This window comes from Elephantulus edwardii, unplaced genomic scaffold (genome assembly GCF_000299155.1).
Source record: "Elephantulus edwardii isolate Elephantulus edwardi_28Jun2011 unplaced genomic scaffold, EleEdw1.0 scaffold00109, whole genome shotgun sequence".
Classification (NCBI taxonomy): domain Eukaryota; kingdom Metazoa; phylum Chordata; class Mammalia; order Macroscelidea; family Macroscelididae; genus Elephantulus; species Elephantulus edwardii.
In genome coordinates this window covers 11,318,270-11,341,111 of record NW_006399859.1, presented here as the reverse complement: position 1 = coordinate 11,341,111, position 22,842 = coordinate 11,318,270, and the positions used below count along the sequence as shown (strand labels likewise).

General features: G+C 41.1%; 1 protein-coding gene across 1 annotated transcript in view; it reads left to right on the top strand.

Annotated features, from left to right (window-relative positions):
* Positions 1 to 22,842, top strand: part of SPON1 (spondin 1, extracellular matrix protein) — a 438,663-nt gene that overhangs the window by 253,075 nt on the left and 162,746 nt on the right. The window contains exon 6 of the mRNA XM_006892054.1: positions 12,671 to 12,819. Within this exon, the coding sequence (XP_006892116.1) occupies positions 12,671 to 12,819 (149 nt within the window). The remainder of the gene's footprint in view (positions 1 to 12,670; positions 12,820 to 22,842) is intronic.

The following is a 22,842-nucleotide window of genomic DNA, read 5'->3' as shown; positions in this document are numbered from 1 at the left end:
TTACCGATAACTTTTCTTGTCAACTTGATTCAGTTATATTGCTTGAATTTCAACTGCTAAGTACATGTTCATTCCTGGGATAATTCTTCATAATTGTAATATAGTATCCATATTTAAATAACTAGAGATTTTGCCTTGATAATTGTAATAGAGATGAGATGTCTGTCTTCACATTTACTGGGAATTTGGAGAGGGATTTTTTTTTTCATTTGACCTGCATTCTCCTTTTGTCCTTTATGTAAACTTGCTTCACCAAACTTTGATTCTGTTATTAGCTTGACAAACTTTTCTAGAGACTATCATCTGTTTCACCGGCAGGGAGGAAAATAAAAAACTTTCCCCAAAACAAACTAATAAGGATCCTGATCTTGACTCAACCATACACTGGCAATATGCCCTTGGGCAAGGTACACGTTCTCTCTGAGCCTGTGTTACTTCCTTGAAGAAATAGGATTGAGAATTAAATTAAATTAGAAAATACATATTAAAGCACCTGGTACAAGTAGGTATTCAGTAAATCCCATTTGTCACTACTTCTCTCTGCTGCTTAGAACCTTTCCAAAGACAAAAGAGCATTGTTTCTGCTTATTTACAGGACTTAGCCAACAGTTATGATTGAAACCTGAAAAATGCACTAATTAGAGTGAGAGAAGTCCATTCTTTCTGTTACACAGTGGAAGAAGAATTAAAAAAAAAAAAAAGAAAGAAAGTTATTTACTGCTCCTGCTGAGTTTTTAAATACAAGCCCCCAGACTTTTAAAATTAGATAAACATTTCTAGATTTGTCATCCATGTGAAATATAGTTCCTTCCCTGGGGCTTCAGACTCAGGTGTTAATGGTATATTAAACATTTGGAAGCTATCCAGGAATATTGCCTCCCTCCCATCTATAACAGTGTTTATGTGGAAAAGCCAGCTTGGAAGGACACTTTTAAGTTTCTCTTCTGAGAAATATAACCCCAGTATTACTTGTCAGAGCACAATAAACCTTTAACCAATATTTACAGAAGCAATGTGATAAGTGCTTGGGAGTGCTTTCTTTGCTTTTGATACGAGAATGAGGTAATTGGCCAGGCTTTAGAGATCCTCAAAGTTAAAAAAAAATAAGTAAAAAAGCTGGGAAGGCTTTGACTAAAGAAGGTCAAAATTTCTGAATTTCAAGAGGTCATTATTTTCAGTATTGTTGGGACACTGGTTGGGAATCATTTTTCTCTTCCCTTTCTGTCCCCAGCCAAGAGCTAATTCAGGTAATAGTCATGAGTGATATCAAATTACTCCTTAACTAGATCGGAACTTGGCGGAGCTTCTGGATCCAATTAAAATAGAAATGACATGGCTTTGAGTTGTGCAGACCCAAGGACAAATGTCAGCCTTGCCACTTACTAACAGCTCAATTCCCTTCTCTAGCACATGAGGATGATAACTGGTCTACCTAACAGGACCACTGAGAACAAAAGGCCATTCGCTGACACCTGTGAATGATGGGTTGATACAGTGACGGCAACTATTAAGTATAGCAGAGATTGTGAGAATGGCACAGGATCATGCAGAACATCGTTGTGCAAACTGAGTCACACCTGAGGATGCCAAACAACACACCATGAAGGGCATGACACAGGTAACAGGCATGATAGATAGCAAAGGTCCTCTTAATAAGGATTGCGATGATAATGACAATAAAGGCTGCTGCCCATGACAATGAAGATAATATCCCGACCTTTGGGGAGGGTAGAGAAGGATCACCTTTTCCTGTAAGACCATTCACTGTGCTTGACAAAACCAGAAGAGTAGCTCCAGCTACCCCTTGACTAGTCCTTATCATGTTGTTTTAGGGATTCCTAGGTTACTCTGTTTTCTAGGGGTTCTATAAATTGGAACTGAGTTGACAGCAGTTAAGTAGGCCAGACATATGGTCTTAATTGGATCGTCCATGTCTCATTTTTGGTTCTTCCAAAAGGGGAATCTGAGGGAAGGCTGTAGTTGGAAGTAATTTATGGGCAAAGTGATCTAGAAAGTATGAGTGAAGAAGCAAGGAAGTGAAGGGGAGGAGTCAGTGTAAGAATTCATTATTGAGCTTGCTTCTCTGGGCTTCAGGGCCTTGATTCTTTCAGGAGATCCAAGAAGTGTAAAGCTTGTGTTGCAGCTCTTATATTTTTGGGATCTAGAGTTAGCAATGGAATTACTGGCTTTAATAGTATTTCTATTCCCAACTTTCTAAGGAAACACCAAACTGCTTTCCATAATGAATGTACCACTTTACATTCTCACAGAAATGCTGTTTGGCTCTGCTTCTTCCTCAGCCTCTTAATGGTTTTCAAGCTCAACTCTAAAGCTGGGATTTGAATTTTAGCTCTTCAGTTTGTGTCATAAACCCTCCCACCTGCTTCTTAGAAAATCTGTCTCTATACTTGATTTATTCTGCTCCCATTTCCCACTGTATATTCCATCCATCAAGTGAGGTTTTATGCCTCCCAGTGCTGTCTGAACCACAACGAAGCTGATCACAATAATTGGACCATCTATTCTAACACCTTGGCCCACCTGTATATTACCTCTATTTGCTCTCAATTCCTATCTTCCTGGAGAAATGTTGTTATGTACCATCAGGTCCTATCTGACCCTCCAGCCGGGTTTCAAAGGCAGTAAATTACATAGACAGTGATGCTCAGCTTTCTTCTGCAGAGCAGCTGGTAGATTCACATGGCCAGTCTTGAAGTGGCAGTGAGATTCCTTACCCACTAGGCCACCAGAACTCCCTAGTAAGTGGTAGTGGTAGCTGTTATGCACTTTCAAGGTGGAAACATCTCACAACTGACTCTACAGCAGGTTTTTAAAGACTGTGAATCACACAGGAAGAGACTGCCCATTTTTCTCCCAGAGAGTTGCTGGTGGAGCCAAACTACTAGCTTTTGAGTTAGCTACTTGACACAACTCCTTATCACTAGGCCACCAGAATTTTCTTAGTAAGTGGTAGGCAAGGGAATGTGGTGATAAATTTAAATTAGTGGGAAGTCCCTTTTTTTCTTTCAAGACATTTTTTTTATTTGTTTTTCTTTTAAGACATTTTAAAAAACAGATGGATTTACTCACCACTACAAAATGAATGAATCACAAATGCATTATGATAAGAAAAGAAGCTAGGCACAAAACATCATATACTGTGTCGTTTCAATCATATTAGTAAAGGAAAACTATAGGAATTTATTTTTTTAAATTTTTTTTTAGTTTCCAAGAGGTGGAGCTGGAGGAGAAATGACTGAGAAAATCCACAAGAAAACGTCTTTGACACATGAGAGTTTTGGGAGGACAAGAAAATGTCCAAACCATAATATTATCTTGACTTTGGTTATCATTACATGATTGTATGCCTTTGTGAAAACTTGCTAGACCAACACTAAAGAGAATGAATTGTACTGAATTTAAATATACTTGGATTTTAAAATAGGAAATAAAGATAGCAGAGAGTAATGTTTCTCTGATTACTACCAGCAATTGTCCAAAGGCAGGAACAGAGGGGAGTAGAAGTTGAATTTTCAAAGATTTTGTGGAGGAAATGAGTGCAGGTGGAATTTCAGGATCCAATTGCCAGGATTTGAGAAAAGAATTAAAAGCAAGAAAGAGGAAGCAGAGAGCTCAGATTGGATTTCCCAAAAAGTCTGACAGTCTATAGAAGATAGAATTTTCAGAAGGTTTTTTTTCCCTCCCTCAGCATGAGAAAGCTGGAGCCTCTTGATTTCAAGGAAGGAACTCTTCAGTGAAGAAGATGTTGGCAGTGCATCTTATCCACACACTTATCATTTCTAGCACTCTTCTTCATTCCTTCTTGTAGATTTCAGTTTCCATCTGTTTTCATTTCCCTTCACCCTGAAGAACTTCCTTTAATATTTGATATAGTGCAGGTGTGCTGGCAATAAATTTACTCAGCTTTCATTTCTCAAAAATACTTATTTTATCCTCATTTTTGAAGGATATTTTGCAGGATATAGAATTCTAGCTTAATAGTTTCTTTTCTTTTTTTCCCCCACTCCTATAAAGGTGTCATTCCAAATAATTGGGTTTGCCGTGTTTTTGAAGCAAGCCTTTATGTTTATCTTTGTTACCTTGATTACAATGCAATCTTCTGTGCCTATTCCCCAATAACTTCTAACTTTTCTCCTTTATCTATGTTTGTTGTTATTGTTGTTGTTGTGTGCCATTGAGATGCCTGTGACTCATAGCAACCTTGCGTACAACAGCCCCAAATCCAGCTCTATTCTGTGCCAATCTCATTGTCTTCAACACACCTATCCCCGTCACCCCAGTCACTGAATCAATCCACCTCATAGAGGGTCTTCCTCTCCTGCACTGAACCTCCACCCTCCCCAGCATGACTTCCTTCTTCAAGGACTGGTCCCTCCTTGCAACACATCCAAAGTATGTCAGACAAAGCTTTAGAATCCTTGGCTCCAAGGAACAGCTTGGTTTAACCCTCTCTAGGACAAACCTGTTCATTTTCTTAGCAGTCCATGGTATACTCAATACTCTTCTCCAATACCACAGCTCAAAGGAATGAATTCTCCTTCTGTCATCCTTAGTCATTGTCCAGCTGTCTGACGCATAGCAAGTGACTTCAAAGACCATGGCCTGTATCAGGCACACCTTAGTCTTCAGACTGACATCATTGCTCTTCAGTACTTTGGAGAGGTCTCTAACAGCATACTTACCTACTGCAATGAGTCTTTTAATTTCCTGGCTGCTGGTGCCAAGAGTGTTGATTGTGGAACCAAGCAAACTAAAGCTGTGAACAATCTCAATCTTTCCACCATCTATCGTGATGCTCCCAATTGGCCCAGTGGTGAGATTCTTTGTCTTCTTGACATTGAACCTCAATCCATATTGAAGGCCCAAGTCCTTGACCTTCTGCAGCGAGTTCTTCAGGTCTTCCTCAGTTTCAGCAAGCAGGATTGTGTCATCTGCATAACGCAGATTGTTGATGAATCTTCCTCCAATTCTGATGCTACATTTCTCCTCATAGAACTCAGCCTCCCATATGATCTGTTCTGCATATAGATTGAAAAGGTATGGAGACAGGACACATCCCTGGCATACAGCCCTTCCCAATTTTGAACCATACAGTGATCCCTTGCTCTGTTTTGACGACTGCCTCCTGGTCCAAGTATAGGTTTCGTATTAGCATGATCAAGTCTCTGTTAGCAACTAATTAAGATGAACCAAGGTGCCATTTTCTTGGTATTTTCTGTACATGGGATTTATTGAATTCTTTGGTTATATAGGTTAACATTTTTAAGCAAATGTAGGCAATTGTCAGGCATTGTCTCTTTAAACATTATTAAGCATATTTAAATATTTTTCTAACTTAATCTCTTTCTTGTTTGACTCCAATTATTCATATGTTAATCCAATTATTATTTTCATACAGATCACTGAGACTGATTCTTTTTTTAATCTCCTCTCCCCCACCATGTGCTTCATTGTGAATTGTTTCCATTGTCCTGTTTGGGTGTTTTTTGTTTTGTTTTGTTTTGTTTTGTTCAGTTATCTTTTCTTTACCATGTTTTTTAAAACAAGTAGGTCCAATACTCATCCTGGAAAGGGTGAGAATAGGTTAATCCTTGGAGGCAAGGATTTTAAAGCTCAGTTTCACATACTTTGGACATGTCAGGAGGGACTAGTCCTTGGAGAAGGACATCATGCTTGGAAGCAATGGAGAGAAAGACGCTGGATGTTATGCATTGGAACAATGCATAGGGCCAAGTGCAGAGCCACTGTTCATAAGGTTGCCATGGGTCATAGTCTATATAACGGCACCTAACAACAATAATAAAAGTATTTGTTCTTCAGTCATAGTAATTCCGTCTGTTTTTGAGGTTATTTTTAAAAAGTAAACAATGTCTCTTTCTCTCTGAGATTTTCTCATCTGTTCAGTCATTATGTCTATATTTTCCTTTAGGACCTCTTATTGCCGTAACTGACCCTCCAGTGGGTCTACAGAGGCTATAAGTTGCGCAGGAGGAGATTATCCATCTTTTCCCCAAGGAGCAGCTGGTGAATTTGAACCATCTCCCTTTGAATGAGTTGCACAACTCCTTATCCACCAAGGGTTGTTTGAAAACCCTATGTGTTAACCTAACATCTCAAACATCTCAGGAGCTGTTTCTACTGACATCATTTTTTCCCTCTAACATTTTCTTATTTCCATCATGGCTAGTAATTTTTTTTTTCTTATGGTAAGATAGACATTTCAATGTTATATCACCTGTGCAGGTTTTTTTTTCCTTTTTAAAGAGTATAGAGTTTGGAGCTTATATATTATTAATTTACTGGTAGATATGGTTAATTTAACTTAAGAGCTTGTTTATGAACCTTTGCTAAGGCGAGCCAAGTCCTAATGGTTCAATTGTTAAAGCACTCAGTTGATGACTGTAAGATCAGCTCTTCAAGCCCATCTAGTGGCTCCAAAATATGAAAATTATGGCATCCTGTTTCTGTAAAGATTACAGCCTTGGGAGCCCTATACAGCAATTTTGTTTTCTTCATCCTGTATGCTCACTATGAGTCAGAATTTATCCAGTGCTTTGGGTTTTAAGGAGAAGTATAGAGAGTTCATTATTCAAGAGTGAGAGTAGTTTTACTCCTGTGTTTTAGCCTTTCTGAGACCTCACAGAATACTCAGAATGGTTAACAAAGTTTCTCTGATCTAAATGGTTGGAACTCTTACAGCTTTAGCATTGAATGACCTCAGGACTTGCCATTCAGTTCACAGCTTCCTAGTATCTGTGCTCAGACAAGCTCTACTGAGTCTTGTCCTGCATATGTGCCATTTATTGTTTGCACGATTTAATTGGACCATATTTGTGAATGCATATTTGTGAAATTTCTTCTCTGCGAAACATCTTCCTTTGTTATATTCTTAACGGTAAATATCATCCTTTCACAGCTCTGAACTCCCACCTCTGCATCCGCATCAGCCAGATTGTCATTCAGTGCTTGTGCTCCATCTTCCAGCACCACAAATCCAAAGTGCCCCAAGCAGAAAGCCAAGGCAGACACGAGACTCACCTCTTGTGTTTTTCTGATCTTGAGGATCATTGTCTTTACTGTCTTTTTTCCCAACATTTGTAAATGTGTGTTTTCCTTTTTACCCAGTTTTACAGTTACATATGGATAGAGGGCTAATCCAGTGCTATTTGCTTCATCCAATCCAATAGCGAAAGTTACATAAATGTGTGTGTGTGTGTGTGTGTGTGTGTGTGTGTGTGTGAGATTTTGCAGCTGTCTGTATATAGGGAGGAGTATCTTATTTTCTTCTCTGATTCACATCACCTTCAAAAAGAAATAAAGGCTTCCTATTAAGACATCTACATGCCTTCATAATCTACTTAGTTTAGTTTTATCTCTGATCATCCTTTCCTTACAAATACATACACATGCATGTGTGCACATACAGCCACACACTCACACATGCACATATTGTATAAACTTTTTTAAACTTCTGTATACTTAGAGTTTCTTTTGCCTCGAATTTTGCACATATTGTTCTTTCTGAAAAGTTGTCTTCCTTTTAAATCCTCTGCTTGTCTTGATAACTCTTACTTCTCCTTCTGCCATCTTCTCCAGACAAAGCAGTCCAAGTCGTGTCTGCTTCTGTGTGTGTGTGCGCACACGCATGCATCTGCCTGTGTGTATGTGTATGTGAGAGACAGAGAAAGAGAGACATCTGTATTTGTCTTTTCAAACCTATATCACATGTACATTACTGTCCTTTTCTGTTCTCTCTGTTCTCCACCTTCCCCAACTAGCTGGTAAAGATGGCAGAAAGATAGAAAATTGGAGAAATTCTGCCCCAGTTGAGAGATGCTGGATTTTTTTTCCAGGAGGCCATTGTGAAATGAGATCCTGAAAACCAGAACAAGATCAGAGTGAGTTCCTAGAGCTTCCAAAGAGAAGAGCCAGAAAGCAAGTGCAAGCTTTGTCCTTGGTGGTGTCCAGGGGCAAATCCAGGGAAGCCAAATTCTGTAACCAAATCCAAAGCATCAGAACCCAGGAAGCTTCTGGCACTGATCCTAAAGTTAGAATAATAAGGGCAAGTGGGAAGTATGACCCAAGACAACTCTTGTGACTAGATCTGACAAGTCCCTACCATTTTTCTGTCACACGCTGCATAATGCATAGATTAAGTCTATAAATGGGTGTTGATCTTGGTCTTCTCAGGAGACTTTACTGGTATGGTCTTCTGCTGAAAGAAAAAAAGTAAAGGGGGAGCTGAAACTTCGGAACTCGAGAAATTTGATTGTCACCACAACAACAAATTTCATAACAGCCTCACTGTAAGCTGTGATGGGCAACCAAAACAGGACTGAGAGAGGATGGCTGAAGCTAAGCCTGGATAAAAGGAATTTGTTGCCTGTATTAACCAAGGCTGGATGAGATTCTCTAGTGAAGTGCTATGAATGAGTGTCAAGGTTATAAATGCCTGATTTTTCTATGGGCTTGAGAGTGACACAGGAATTACAACCACTGGCAAGAGAGACGAGGAAATCATGATAATACTATCAGGTATCAAGGGACTTTTCCTTTTGAGTACGTAACAAGGTAATAAGCACATAGTAAACGCTCAAAATGTGTTAACAATAGTTATGTCATTCTTCCCAGAAAAATACCTTCATTATCTTTTCCCCTTCCATAGCCTTACTTCTTTTATCATGGATAGGCTCTTAGCACCCTCTGAAGTTGGCCTTGACCTTCTTTTTTATCTTAACCAATGACCCTCTAACGTTCTAGTCATATGATTTCCTCAGGTCCCTGGCATTCTAGTAGGAGGAAGTGAAGAGAACGTGGGCTCAAGAAGTCACACAGCTCTGGGTTTGATCACCCACTTTACCCATTGTTACTTCTGTGAGCCAAGGCAGTTCCTACTCCACAGAGGTTTTCCTCATCTATAAAATGAGAATGTGGTTGTGGTAGGGATTAGGCATCCCTAGATTAGTGATGATCTAGGACAGCATCATACCTAACGTAATGCCTATTAGATGTTTAGTATCTTTTTTTTATAATTCGTTTATTGGTTTGCCTACAATCAAGAACATGCATTGAACTTCATTCATATACATTGTGTTTTCTACAATCATACATGTGCATTATAGTTTATATAATTAATTACTTTTGATCTTTGTCTCTTATCACCCCATCTTTTCAAGTCTCCATTAAATCTTTCTTATTAATTTTTTTTTAATCTAGGTTGTTAGTAGAACTCCTTCTCCTACAGGCTCATCAGTTTCTCCTCTAGGATTCACCCTCTTTTTTATTTATCTCAGTCTTTGGAAGCCCTCCTCCTGGTAGGAAAGTTTCTTTGCTCCTTCATTTTTAGATTCTTCCTGTCTGTGGGTTCAGATAGTGCATTATACATGTAATAGCGCTGATACCTGTTTTGTACAGTTCTTTGCAGTTTTCATAGCCCAATTAATTCACAAGTCTGGGAGATAATTACTATTCCTGCTGTTACAGGGGAAGTAGGCTCTGGGAGATTGAATGACTGATTGATTCATGGTCACTATCAGAGAACTGCTACTCACCTGATATCACAGCCTTTCTTTCCAATGTTGAAATTCTTTTCCAGGCATGCCTGTCTTGTTCCCCAAAGGAGGCTATACCAGTGGTGTGGTTCTTCTCCTTACTCTAAGTTTTGCAAGTATCTGTTTCTTGGTTGATGTCATTCAATACTTTAAAGTTTGAATTAGTACAAAAACCACTGCAGGGAAATAAAAGTTGTATTGGATCACAAAATGAACAGGCTCACCAACATTTTATTCACGCTTAAGAAACTTCGCAGATTTCTTCGGATAAGAATTCACTCTTGAGGTGCCTGCTTCTCTGTGCTTGGTGGCTTTGGATTTGGCTGGTTAAGAGTGACCTTTTCTATCCCTTTCACTCTGTGTCACTGACCATGCTGGTTTATGAGGAATCTGTCTATCCATCAGTTTTCTCTTCATCATAGATTGTGAGCCCCCCTACAGGGTTAATGCCAGATGCCTGTCAATATCCAATACTACTGTTGTGCTTGGTAATAGTTAATGGAAATTGAATAAATAAATGGAAAGACTTGCCTGGGTCCATTCTCTGAACTTTGTATGGCTGAGCTTGTTTTCATTTTCCTACTTATTTTATTCCATATTATATATATATAGAGAGAGAGAGAGAAAATTAAAAGCAGATTTCCTATTTTGTTCACTTTTGTAGTCTTCCCAACAAACAGGGCAGAGAAAATGGTAATTATTGAGTGTGCCAGTAGTGATTTTACATTTCTTGCCTTATTTTAGAAAGGATTTACATTTCATTCTTGTAAGAGTTTGAAAAGGTCAGCAAAGCATTTGAAATAATTACCGATACATAAGAGGCCCATAAGGAAGCTGAAACCTGGATTAGTTATGTAACTGGAGCTTGACTAAGTTTGCGCAACTAGTTAGTTGCAATGCTTGGATGGGAATCCTGGTCTTCCAACTCTAAAATGAATGCTTTTAATAAAGCAAAAACAAACAACCAGGATTAATTTAGTCTAGTAAATGGCATGCTCTATTGAAGTTACACTTGAGTATAATTAATTGAATCAAGCCTACTCTTGCATGCTTAAAGCATATATCCTTCCATCTTTCCGTTTCATTGTTTAGTTAAAATGCTTCAGAAATGAGCAGTCAATGCATGGAACACAATGTAAGATGCTGAGGATCAGTGATTAGACAGGCTTCCTGAGGGAGCATATGGTTTAATGGGAAAGCAGGCACGCAGGAGTGATACTAAATACAATGGGGAATGGGGCATAGGTCTTCTTGGGAAGCTCAGGAGTAAATCATAAAAGAGTAATGAGCATTGGCCAAGGCAAGCAGGAGGAGAGTGCAGAGGGAAGAGCATGTGGTAACCCACTAAGGTATTAAGTGACTGGTACCTTGAGTCTGTAACTAGGGAAGGTTTCAGCAGAACAGATCAGACTCTGATGTTGGTCAGCCTTTGGTCATGTCATATATCAAAGATCATAACTGGCAACCAGCGCTTACCCATAAGTAAGCAGCACTCTTGACTTAGAAGGCAACTAAAACATTCTTGGCCCCCCAGGAAGTGAGTCATCGCCCATCTATCTTCTCTAGGGAATTGAAGGATAAACATGAAGCTTGCATGCCCCATTGTGAGTTGAACATAATGAGCAAGCAAATAGGTAAAGTGACATGAGGACGGCATGTGCCAAAGATTTGGCTGCACTCAGCAGGGAAGAGCTTGCATCCTGACCTTGTCACCATATTCTGGATGTGGCCCTAGAGAAGAGGACCCTAGGGTAACAGGTGGCATGTGGAAACAGGAAAGTCCTTGTTCAAAATCATTTTCTTATGCTTGAGGCAGGGTGGAGAGTTCTGCCCGCTCTGGGCTACCAGGTACAAATGTCAATCAGATCCAGCTGGTTTGTTTGTTTCTTCAACACTGCCTGAAAATTTTCTTCTTCTTTTATAAAAAAAAATGTTCTTTAGTCTCACACTTTTATATAACCACCCAAAGAATGAGAACTGAGCTAACTGTATGATTAACTATATGTAATTTGATCAGTAACATTTATACATATACATACATGCATTGGTATTCATCACATGCAAATAATATGTAAAAACAAATTCAGTGAAGCACTGATAATGACTATCAATGCTGCCCCATCTTTCCATCCCTCAAGGCTTTGATAAAATCCCTCGATAACGTTCTTTCTTGATGCTGCCCAGTTTTATTCTGCTCTCACTCTGCTCTTATGCTCTGCATTCATTCCTTCCTGCATACACCATTAAAGTCACCTTCCTGTGACAATGTCACCAAACCACTGTGGACTGCTCATGTCCTTATATCCAAACTGCCTACCACATCCTTTAAATGAGGCTAACTCACTTGTTCTGATCCTTGAAAGTGCATGAAGGCGGCAGAAGACAACGGCACTTATTTTATTCTTGAGAATTGCTTGAGGCTTTTCTACATTTACTCCCTCTACTTCTGTTCCTTATTCATCTTCTCTGCTCGCCTCTGTGGTTGTGCTTCCTGTAATGCACTCTTCTGAATGATTTATCTAAAATTCAAATGTGATCATGTCTTTCCCCTGTCCAGAACCCTTCAGTGGTTTCCAGGCCTTTACAAATGACATCCGGACTCCCTAAGCATTTAAAACCAAGCCATCTGTGAGCAGGCTCCTGCCTATCTTCCCAGCATCATTCTCTACCTCTCCCCTTGACAGTGTGACACAGCTCTGCTGAATTACTTATGGATCCTCAAACACACAGAGTGATTTAATGCTTCTGAGTCTGCTGGAAATAGCCTTTCTTCCTCTCCTCCCTTACAAATCTGATTGGCTTTGACAACTCTCTCAGCTGCTCCTTTCTCTGAGCTGCCTCTAGACAGAATTCATGGCTCTAGGCTGCCTCCGCCATCCTGCATCTAATGCCCCATCCTCACATTCCTAAGACTAACTTGCTGACTGTGTCTTAAGAACAGGGACACAGCCTACTGTTGACTGATAAACACAGGTCTAACCCAAAGTAAGTGGCTACTCAGTGCTGGTCATATTGTCCCATTACACTTGTCCATCATTGAAGAGAGTCTGTTTAAGCTACAGCAACCATGTTAACTGAATTCTGGTTGGCTTTCCCAGGTCGTGCCAATCACTGGTCAGCAATCATTGGTGGATCCCACTCAAAGAATTACGTGCTCTGGGAGTACGGAGGGTACGCAAGTGAAGGTGTCAAGCAAGTTGCAGAACTGGGCTCGCCAGTGAAAATGGAGGAAGAAATTCGACAGCAGGTAAGAAAATACCAACAGGTATATATATCTATATCTAGCTCAATAGAGATAGATATAGTGATACCAGTGGATATACACCAGTGGATAAGAAAGACCAAAACTCAAAAATGGAGTGAAAGCCTTACGATTTCTCTCCCAGGAGCTTGAAGTTTGCAGTATCAGATGCTGGACAACCAGTGCCTTAGGAACCTAAGTCTGTTTGCTGAATTTGGAAATTTTCATGTCAAGGATGCAGAAGAGACACAAATGTTCATCTTGTCTCAGATTTGCCCCAAATGCACTTGTAGTTTCTTTGACTTGTGTCGTTGCTGTGACTGCATTGTTGGGACGTCATGTCTCTTGCTTCCTGAAAGTCAGTGTTGCAATTTCAGTTTTCTCACAAAGGCTAAAAGGATAAGCGTAATACTCAAGTTGTCCAAGACAAAATTACCATCTAAAAAAAAAAGTGGTTTTTGCAACTATGTCTTGAGACGTTGACACCCTAGATGCTCATTAGTCATAATCACCATAAAGTGTGTTCTGTGTGCCATGTCATGTGGACCCTGCAGTTGTTTTGTGATGTAGGCCCCTGTCCATACCATTAAGAGATAAAGAAAAAATGGCCCCTGATCCTGTTCAGTTTGTTCATCTTTCATCAAATGTTAGGGGGGGTGGAAATGGACTGATGAGAGGATCTTGGAAGAGCCCTGGGTTTCCAATGACTGTTAACATACTGTGCAATGTGGAGAGGTGGGACCCCATTTCACTGAGAGAGTTCAGTGGGCAGTCAGCCCTCACTGCCCACCAAAGAGGTCGAGAGAGAGTAAGGAGAAGGAAAACCTGGCTGGAAATAGCATTTCATAAAAAACAGGACACTAACTGGTGCCCTCCTCGTGCTCTGGCTCCAAATCTACTGAGTGGATCAAGTGTGACTCAGGCTTCCCAGGGCCTGCTGGCTGGAGGAGAGACTCAGGCCCACCCCTCTCAGTTCACTGTGCACATGCTCTGATTTTGCAAGTGGGATTGAGCAAAACTGAGGCCCAAATGCTTCTCCTTGAAACCTACCAGCTGGACTCCACACTTCCCACAAACCTTAAACAGAATCCAATAAAGGTCACCCTGACTTCTACTGTGATTCTTGGAGCAATCCTTTTGGACTATAGTCTAAAATGTCCAGGAATCAGTTTATGTTTCTTATAAATTTTATTTATCGTCTTTTATTCTTCTATGGGGGGCAGGGGGAGATCTGACCAGATGTTCTAAAATCACACTCTGCCCATCAAAAGTTCATCCATCTCATTACTTTGTGTTCCTCTGAATCTGGCTGACAAGCCTAGTAATCGCTCATTTGTGTCCATCTGTAAAATTATGGAGATTTCCATGTTATCTGGCTGGTCATGGAAGGGCCCTTTGTTTGAGAGCCATTTTACTGGTTCTCAGACATGGAATTGCAACATACTAACTTGTCAAGATCTGCTGTGGGGTATGTTGAAAGTATGTTGAAGGTAATTTGTTACCAAGAGTGGTTAAAATATGAAAGTACAAATAAGGTCAAGAATGTCTTGGTAATAAAGTCAGCCTTGTGCACTGGCTGTCTTAAGAGGTTGCTGGAGAGAAGGAAGCACACAGGGGTCATGGGAAATCTTGAGACTATATCGTGCTAGTGAACATCATCTGTTCTGTGTCACAACAGTAACAACACTGACAACTGATAGATGAGACCTCTCGGCGGAAGGCCAATCCATCTTAGGAAAATACTCCTTACTTGGTGGGTTCCTGGGATTAGCTTCTGTTCCAAGTTGCCACAGATTGCCTACCCATCTGGCCAACTTTCCTTACATAAAGTTATAAAAGGCAGTTTAATTGTGGACTGCATATAGAAATTAAGAATGTCACTGAGCTGTCCTTTCAGGACCATTGGGTGCCCTCATCTCTAGTCTAAGAGGAAGATATTATTATCCACATTTTACAGACAAGGTCTAGTAGTCCTGTAATCACCTGGCTTGCTTGGCATTTTGTCAGGGATTATAAATTTGAAAAAGAGACTTTGACTCCACAGGAAGGTGCTGTAAGTTTGGAAGAGAATTCAACCACAGCTAGGATAAGAATCTCTAATGTGATAAAACATGAGATTGTTCACTTGTTACATAGTGTTGAGTAGAAACCAACCCACAGCTGCCCCTCAGCGTGTCTACAGAGGCAATAAATCACACGTGAGGAGATTGCCCAGCCTTCTCCTGCAGAGGAGCTGGTGGATTTGAACCGTGCACGTGCCGTCAGGGTAGCAGTACAACTCTTTACCACTAAGCCAAGATTGTTTATTACAGACTAGTAATTTAGCTCAAGAAAACCGTGCCTGCCTTCCTTATTAGGCAATCTGATACTGTCGGTTAACCTCTGCATCAGGCTTCTGGAATGCTTCTGTTGCAGAAAGATGGGGCCATCTCTTCCCATGCAATTGGCAGCCTCGGAACCCCAGTGCCAGCTCAGGTGTGAGCTGATTTCAGTTCCACAGCAGTGAGTCTGAGTTGAGTCCAGATCACTGGCGGCCATGATTCAACCCCCACCCCTACCCCAGCTCCTTTGAAAGCCACTTGAATAGAGTGATTGTGGCTCCTTTTGTTACCCAAAAATTCATAGTTTGCCCCCATTCTTCTGTAAGTCAGGTAAGAACAACAACATAAAAACGAACAAGAATATGAATCCTCCTAGCATATAAAATTGTCCTCTGAATAGCTGGGAAACTTGTTTGAACACATCTACAAACTAACACTGTGTTCTCAGCCTGTAATACCTTACATCCTTCCCATCGCTCTATCAAAGAACCTGAGTCCAGCCAGTATGAAAATAAAAAGCTCTTTTTTTCCCCCCAAGACAAATGTTTATATGCTTACCAGCATTCTCTTATTGCAAACTTATCATTCACTGCAAGTTTCAAGGGCATTAAAAATCACAGAGGAAATTGTTAGAGGTAGATTTTTATGCTAATGGATTTCAAACATAAATGAACAAAAATAATAATTCCATTAGCAGTGGAAAATTGTAATAATACTGTTCAGTATAAATTTTAATGTTATAATAACAGTAAAACACCAGGAAAATGAATGAAAAATTGTAACAGTTTTGCTGGCAATCATGATGCTGGTGTCTGGAGAGCATGGGGGAAGGACAGTGTATACTCCCTTGTCGGAGACAGAGGCAAATACATATTACACTGGAAGATAGTTGTAACAACCCAAAAGGAACTGGTTCATAGTCATTGTTATGGAAACTCTGCATCCCATGTAGACTGTTTCTTCTTTAGCCTACCTGCATCTGTGAGGTTACTTGCCTCCCATTCACCCACATACCTGTGCTTGAAATCTAGACATCATCCTTGAGTCTTCCTCCAGCCACCTTCTGGGTTCTCTTTACATTTATCCATCTTCATTGCCAGCCCACTTTGTGTAAAAACAAAACAAATACACTCAGGGGTCCTGGGGTCAGTTCCAACTCATGGAGCCTCCCTGTATGTTAGAGTACATGTATGTTAGAGTACAACTACACTCCTTGGGGTTTAAGGATTTTTTTAATTATTATTTTGTGTGTGTGTGTGTGTGTGTGTGTGTGTGTGTACTGTCAGATCAGATCTGACTGGTACAGGAGGAGATTGTTCCTCCTTCTCCAGCAGAGCATCTGGTGGATTTGAACCATACACCTCTGGGATTGCAGTGCAGCTTCTTGCCACTAGGCCACCAGAGCTCGCCTAATGAATTTTTTTTTTAAGTAGATTACTAGCTCTTTCTTTAGAGGTGTCTCTGGGTGGACTCCAACCTCTTCGTAGCTGAATATGTTAACTGTTTGTACCACCCAGAGACCCCACTACACTAAGTCGTCCTCACCCCTGCTTAAATTGCTGCACTAGCCTCTTGGTCTCCTGCCTCCCATCCTCTTCCTACTACCTAAACTGCCACACAATCATCTTTCTAAAAGACAACTGACCGTGTTATCTCCTCGATTAAAATGTTAGGCTTCTCATGGAACCTAAAGTACAGATTAATTGAAACCTGAAAAGCCCTCCACAATCTGGTTCTTTTGTCCCTCTTTGATCTAATTTCTTGCTACAACTCTTGAGATTTGTCTGTGCAGAACTTCTTTCTGTTTCCCCAAAGAACTTTGACCTTTTGCATCTGTGTCTCTTCCCAAAATAGAACATTGTCTAGCACTTCCTGAACTGGTGTACTCTGAGAGACCCCTCAGTCCTTGCTGGAGGGCTTCCCTGAGACTGTATTAAAGTGATACCTTTACTAAGTGTTCTCAGAGCACTCAGTATCTCCCCGATCATTATAGTCATCATTATTGTTTGTTGTTGTTATGTGCCCTCAAGTCACTTGCTATTTCTAGCAACTCTATACACAATAGCTGTGAACCCTGTCCTATTTTGAGCCAATCTCATCATCTCTGACACACCTGTATTCAAAACCCCAGTAACCATGTCACTCCATCTCATCCAGGGTGTTCCTCTCTTGCGCTGTCCCTCCATCCTTCTAAACATGATGTCCCTCTCCAAGGACTAGTCCTTCCTGGCCACATGTCCAAAATATGAGACAAAGCCCCAAAACCTTGACTTCAAAGAGCAGCTTGGTTTCACCCTCTCTAGGACAGACCTGTTAGTACTCTTGACAGTCCATGGTTTTGTGTTCAGAATTCTTCTCCAGCCCCACAACTCAAAGGCTTCAATTCTTTCATCATCCTTAGTCTTTGTCCAGCTCTCTGACACATAGCAAGTAGTTGCAATGACTGGCCTGGATCAGGCACACCTTAATCTCTAGACTGGCATAGTTGCTCTTCAGCAGTCTGGAGAGGTCCTTTACAGCAGATTTGCCTAATAAAATCTGTCTTTTGATTTCCTGACTGCTAGTTCCAAAAGTGTTGATTGTGGGAAGCAAGCTAACAATCTCAAGCTCTTCTTTGTCTATTACCTGCTTATTGTGCTGGGTTAGACTTTCTTTTCCAATTCTGAAACTTGCAGAGTTTTCCTAAACACCATTAGACAGAGATAGATAGAGATAGAGATAGAGATAGAGATAGAGATAGAGATAGAGATAGAGATAGAGATAGAGATAGAGATAGAGATAGAGATAGAAAGAGAGCAATTAGCATTTTCTGGTAGCAGGATGGAGACATGAACTCATGGAATAGGGTCTCCTTATGGACTCCACATGTGTCAGAATAGAACTGCATTTCATGAGAGTTTTTAGTGGCTCTGAAAACTCTGATGCCCGAGTGGAGAGAAAATTTCACTGTCAATCCCAAGGCAGGTGGTGGTTTATACCCACCAGTTACTCCAAGGAGAAAAGATAGGCACTCTCCTTCTATGGATTTCTGCCTCTGAAACCCCACTGGAGCTATGAATAGTTTCTGACTCAATGGAAATGAATTTGATGTTGATCTTAACAAAAGTGGATCACCAGACCTTTGTGCCACTATGGTTAGTAGCTAAGATCAACAGGCCCAAGCACAGCAGTGATTGTGAAGATGCTGAGGGACTAGGTAGTGTTTCATTGTGTCCTAAGTGGGGTAGCTGTCAGTTAGAATGGACCCAACAACAGCAATATAAGCATCAAGTATTTCTCCTTCAAGAAGGAGAATGTGGTGAATGACTTACTCCAGCGGAGTGCTTTTGCACCACCTGTGGCTCCAGAATCAATAACAAGTAGGTGTTCTTTTTCTTTGAAGCTGTCACAGTGTATAAGGTTCTGGGCACCAGTTGAAGGGTTTGAAAATGTTTTCTTATTTCCTTTAAATCATTGGAGATAACATATGTCTGCTAAAGTTTTGTTTTCCAGATTTTTTAATTTCCTAAACTTTTCCTAACTTGCCTTTGAGTAAAGCCATTGCTGGATTTCAAATGTTTTGCCACAAATCACAACATGCTTTTTTTTTAATCCAGTTGGGAAGGTCACATGTACATGATCTTTCTGGCTTTCCTAGCTTTTATTATATCTAAAGCTCCAGTTATTGTCAATGCTTGTAGGATGGCTAGTAAAGCTCTGACTCTGACTAGACAGACACTGGGTTCAAATCCTGACTTCACCACTTCCTCTCTGTGTAGCTGTGGATCAGTTGCTTAATGAGAATTTAATAGTGCTGACCTCACAGGGTCACCAGGTGGACTAAGTGAATTGGCCTAAATACAAAGGCTGTTCCTTTTGGGTAGTTCTCATCCACAAGCCACTCAGTGAGAGGAAGATGGAATCTCCCATGTAATTCACAGTATTGGAAATCCAATGACGAGTCAGCTCTGACTTGACAGCAATGAGAGAGACAAGAGAACTGCTCTGTAGAAAGTGTTTGGCACACTGCCTAAGCTCACTAAATTTACCAGTTACCACTGTCTTTTCATTCTTGGGTCTCCGGGTAGAATGAGGAGTTTGCCCTAAGTGTCCATCCAGGAACTAGAGAAGTTAATGATCCTAATTCTTCACTTTTGTCGGCTTGAGAACATCCAAAGGATGAGGATACAATTGGCATTGGCCCCTCTCCTGGCCCTCCCATGCCTGTACGACAACCTCATCTCCAGGGTGCCAAAGCTCTCTATCTCAAAGGTGATCACAGACCATTGGAGAACAGTAACTCTTAGTGAGCTCTGGTGGCCTAGTAGTAAGGAGCTGTGCTGCCAGCCCAAAGACATGTAGTTCAAATCCACCAGTTACTCCATAGGAGAAAGAAGAGCAGTCTCCTCTCATGCAGTTTCGTTGCCTCTGAAAACCCACTGGAGGGTCAGCTATGGGTCTCTTCCAACTTGTCAGTACATAACAACAACAATAGATTTAAAAGGTGCCACGACAAAAATCCATGCTCATTCCAACTTTATTCCTGTGTTTGTGCTTATCCCTTACTGGAATAACCTGACCTGGAATGCTCACAAGAGCTAGTCCAAGCACATCTCCCAAACAGGACCTAGCGTCAGCCAAGAGGGGGAAGCCGTCTCATATTTGACATGAACTTAGAGAAAGTAGTCTAGTGATGTCGCTTTTCACTGTTATAGCGAAGTCAGGGGGATAAAAGACAAATTTCTTGGAAAGAGAAATTAGGAGTCTTGAGAATCGAAGTTTGTACAGATTCAGAGAAGTCTCACAAGAGCTGGAACAGGAAGGCATCAGGCAGAGATACCATGTCTCCGTGGTTCCCCACCTATACCCTGAGCCACACAGTCTTTTCTCTGCCTTTCTGTGTAAATCTCCTCTCCATCCTTTTTCATTGAACTTGCTGCCTCTGCTTACTTACTTACATGATTCAAATAGTGGCTATTTTGTGCGGGGAGAAGGGTGCAACAATGAATGAATGGAATCCCAAAATCTCTGTAGATGTTCATTGAAATTAAAAATAAACAACCTAAATTAAAAAAAAAAAAACAAATAGTGGCTATACATCTGCCCACTTGGTTTTCCACAGTCAACTGAGCTGTTTTAGTAACTCTTGATTCAAATAATTGAAGATATATTGATTACTAGATGGTATTGATGTCCTGTGTTGGATATCTGCCACTAATCCACTCAGCGGCCACTTGTATGTAAAGGACCCCACATAGGGGCTGTGGGGAGAGAAGAATATAATAAGAAAAGAATGCAAATCAGGACAGCAATGGACTGGCAGGAATTCAGCCGACATTCCCTACTCATAGACTAGGATTCAGGACAGAATGACAGTCCTATGGAGGGGGAGGGAGATGGAGGAGCAGAGGCTCGGCACAAGGAAGAGGAGAGATAAGCACAAGGCCAGGATGCGGAGCTAAGCCCCTGTGCTGGGTCCTGAGACTGATCCAGCAGTTGAGGTGGGGCCAAGGACATTACTAGATGTACTGTGAGGGTTTGGAAAGCCAGAGATTAGAGAAAGGGGACGGAGACAATGGAGTCCTGTTGAAACCTCTTATTTATACTTGCCACCTGCTGTCTTACACTGGGACTTAAGACCCATTGAGACTGTGCAGGACAAGTAAACTCACTGCCAAGTGTTGATTTAGACTCATAGCAACACTGTAGGACAGAGTAGAAGGTAGAAACTCCACAAGGTTTCCAAAACAGTCTATCTTTACAGAAGCAGCCTGCATTATCTTCCTTCCACAGAGAGACTGGTGGGTTAGAAGGGCCAACCTTTTGATTAGTAGCCAAGTGCTTTCACTGTCGTGCCACCTATTTCTGCCCCTGTGGTGCCCTAAGTCTGACCTTGCGTGAGCCAGCCACTCCCAATGAACCTTAGATTCCTCTCTTGTAAAAGGTAATAATGACAGTATGAACCACGTAGGTTAGTTATGAAATGATACATGTACTGTGCCTAGTTTAGCATCTGATCTCATACTTGTTCTTATTTTTGGGACAAAAAAATTTTAACTTTTATAAAGGGATTGAAAATACCCTCTGCCTCTCTGCACCTTCTAAGAAGACACTTTGCTGGTTGGGAATGCAATCAAAGGAAGAAATAAGTTGTACCACATAAAGCACAAGAGAATAAAAACCAGAAAAGAGGAGAAGTGAAGCAAAGGCGAGCTAAGCCAGGAAGCTAAGCCAGTGTCAGAGTTTTAAAGAATGAGAATGAGAAGAGATACATATTTCAGTAACTGCTAAATTGAAGGTCCAAAGGAGAATTTTAGTACATTTTCTTCCTAAAAGAGGAGACATTGAAAGAAAATTTTTAGCAATACACTTTGTAGAACGTGGTGTGAGAGAATTTGCCCTTTAGCTCCTCCTATGGAAACATTCCGAAAGACACCCCACCCCCAGCACTTTTCAAGGTTTCTTGGTGTCAGAATGGTTAAGGTCTGATTTTTTTTTTTAAGTGTGTCACCTTGCTGCTAACATCCACCTGGAATGCCTAATTTTATTTGGGATGCTTTCCTGTCCTTAAACATAGCCCCTTTGTTCTTTCCCCCTCTCAGTCCCAGTGTCTGATTCCATGTAGTACGTGTGAACACTTGTGATTGATAGAAATAAAGTGGCACTAGAGAGCTCTGGTGGCCCAGAGGTAAGGAGTATCGCTGCCAACCCGAATTCATGTAGTTCACCCCATGAGCTGCTCCGCAGGAGAAAGATGGGCAGTCTTCTCTCATGTGATTTACCTCTAAAAACCTGCTGGGGGCTCAGCTATGAGTAGGTTCTGACTCAAGAGCAGTGAGTGAGTGAGTCAGTGAGTCAGTGAATAAGTGAAGGGCGGTGCAGCCAGGTTACTTCTTAGAAGCAAGAGTGATGAAACTTTGACTCACATACTTTGGGTATGTTATCAGGAGTCCTCAAGTAGGAGGGGGGGAGGGAGGAATCATGCTAGGAAAAGTGGAAGGTCAGAGAAGGAGAAGAAGGTCTTCAATTAGGTGGATTGACACAGTGCCTGCACCCATGGGCTTGAGCATGGTGAAGATTGTGAAGATGACACAGGCTAGGGAAAACCCCAACAGAGATGAGGCTGAGGAGTCCCTGGTTGGCTAATTAGAAAGTGGATGGGTTGAATCCACTCAGAAGAAAGGCCTGAACATTCACAGCCCTTGAAAACCCCTTGGAGTGTATACAGTCCTGCTCTGAGACACATGGAGTCAGAATCTTCTCAATAGCCACCGGGTTTTGTTGTTTTGTTTGTTCTATTTTTAAGGGTGGGTAGGACCAAGGAAAAGGGGGTAAGTAAAGAATGTCAGTCACAGGTAGCTATTTAGTAGAAAAATTAGAACACTGTTTGAAAGATATCATCAAAACACATGAAGCCTCTTGTTTGCGTCAGCTGATTTTTCAATCAAGTCCAGACCACAGTTGGACAAGAAGTCATAGAGATTCAGCACACAGTCTGCTCTTTGGTAAAACTAGTTCCGGCTGCCCTTGTTGGAAAGATGCAAGGCATGCTTCGTAGAAGCAGCTCTCCATCTCTACAGTGCTACCCATGACTGTCATTAAAGCTGGGATTCTTTCTGAGAATCCCTCTGAGAAGCACCTAACAACACACAAGAACTCATTGTATGGTCTTTGTGAATTGTCCTCATCCTGGTGACCAGAAGAACGTGTGGCCTAGTAAGACCTGATG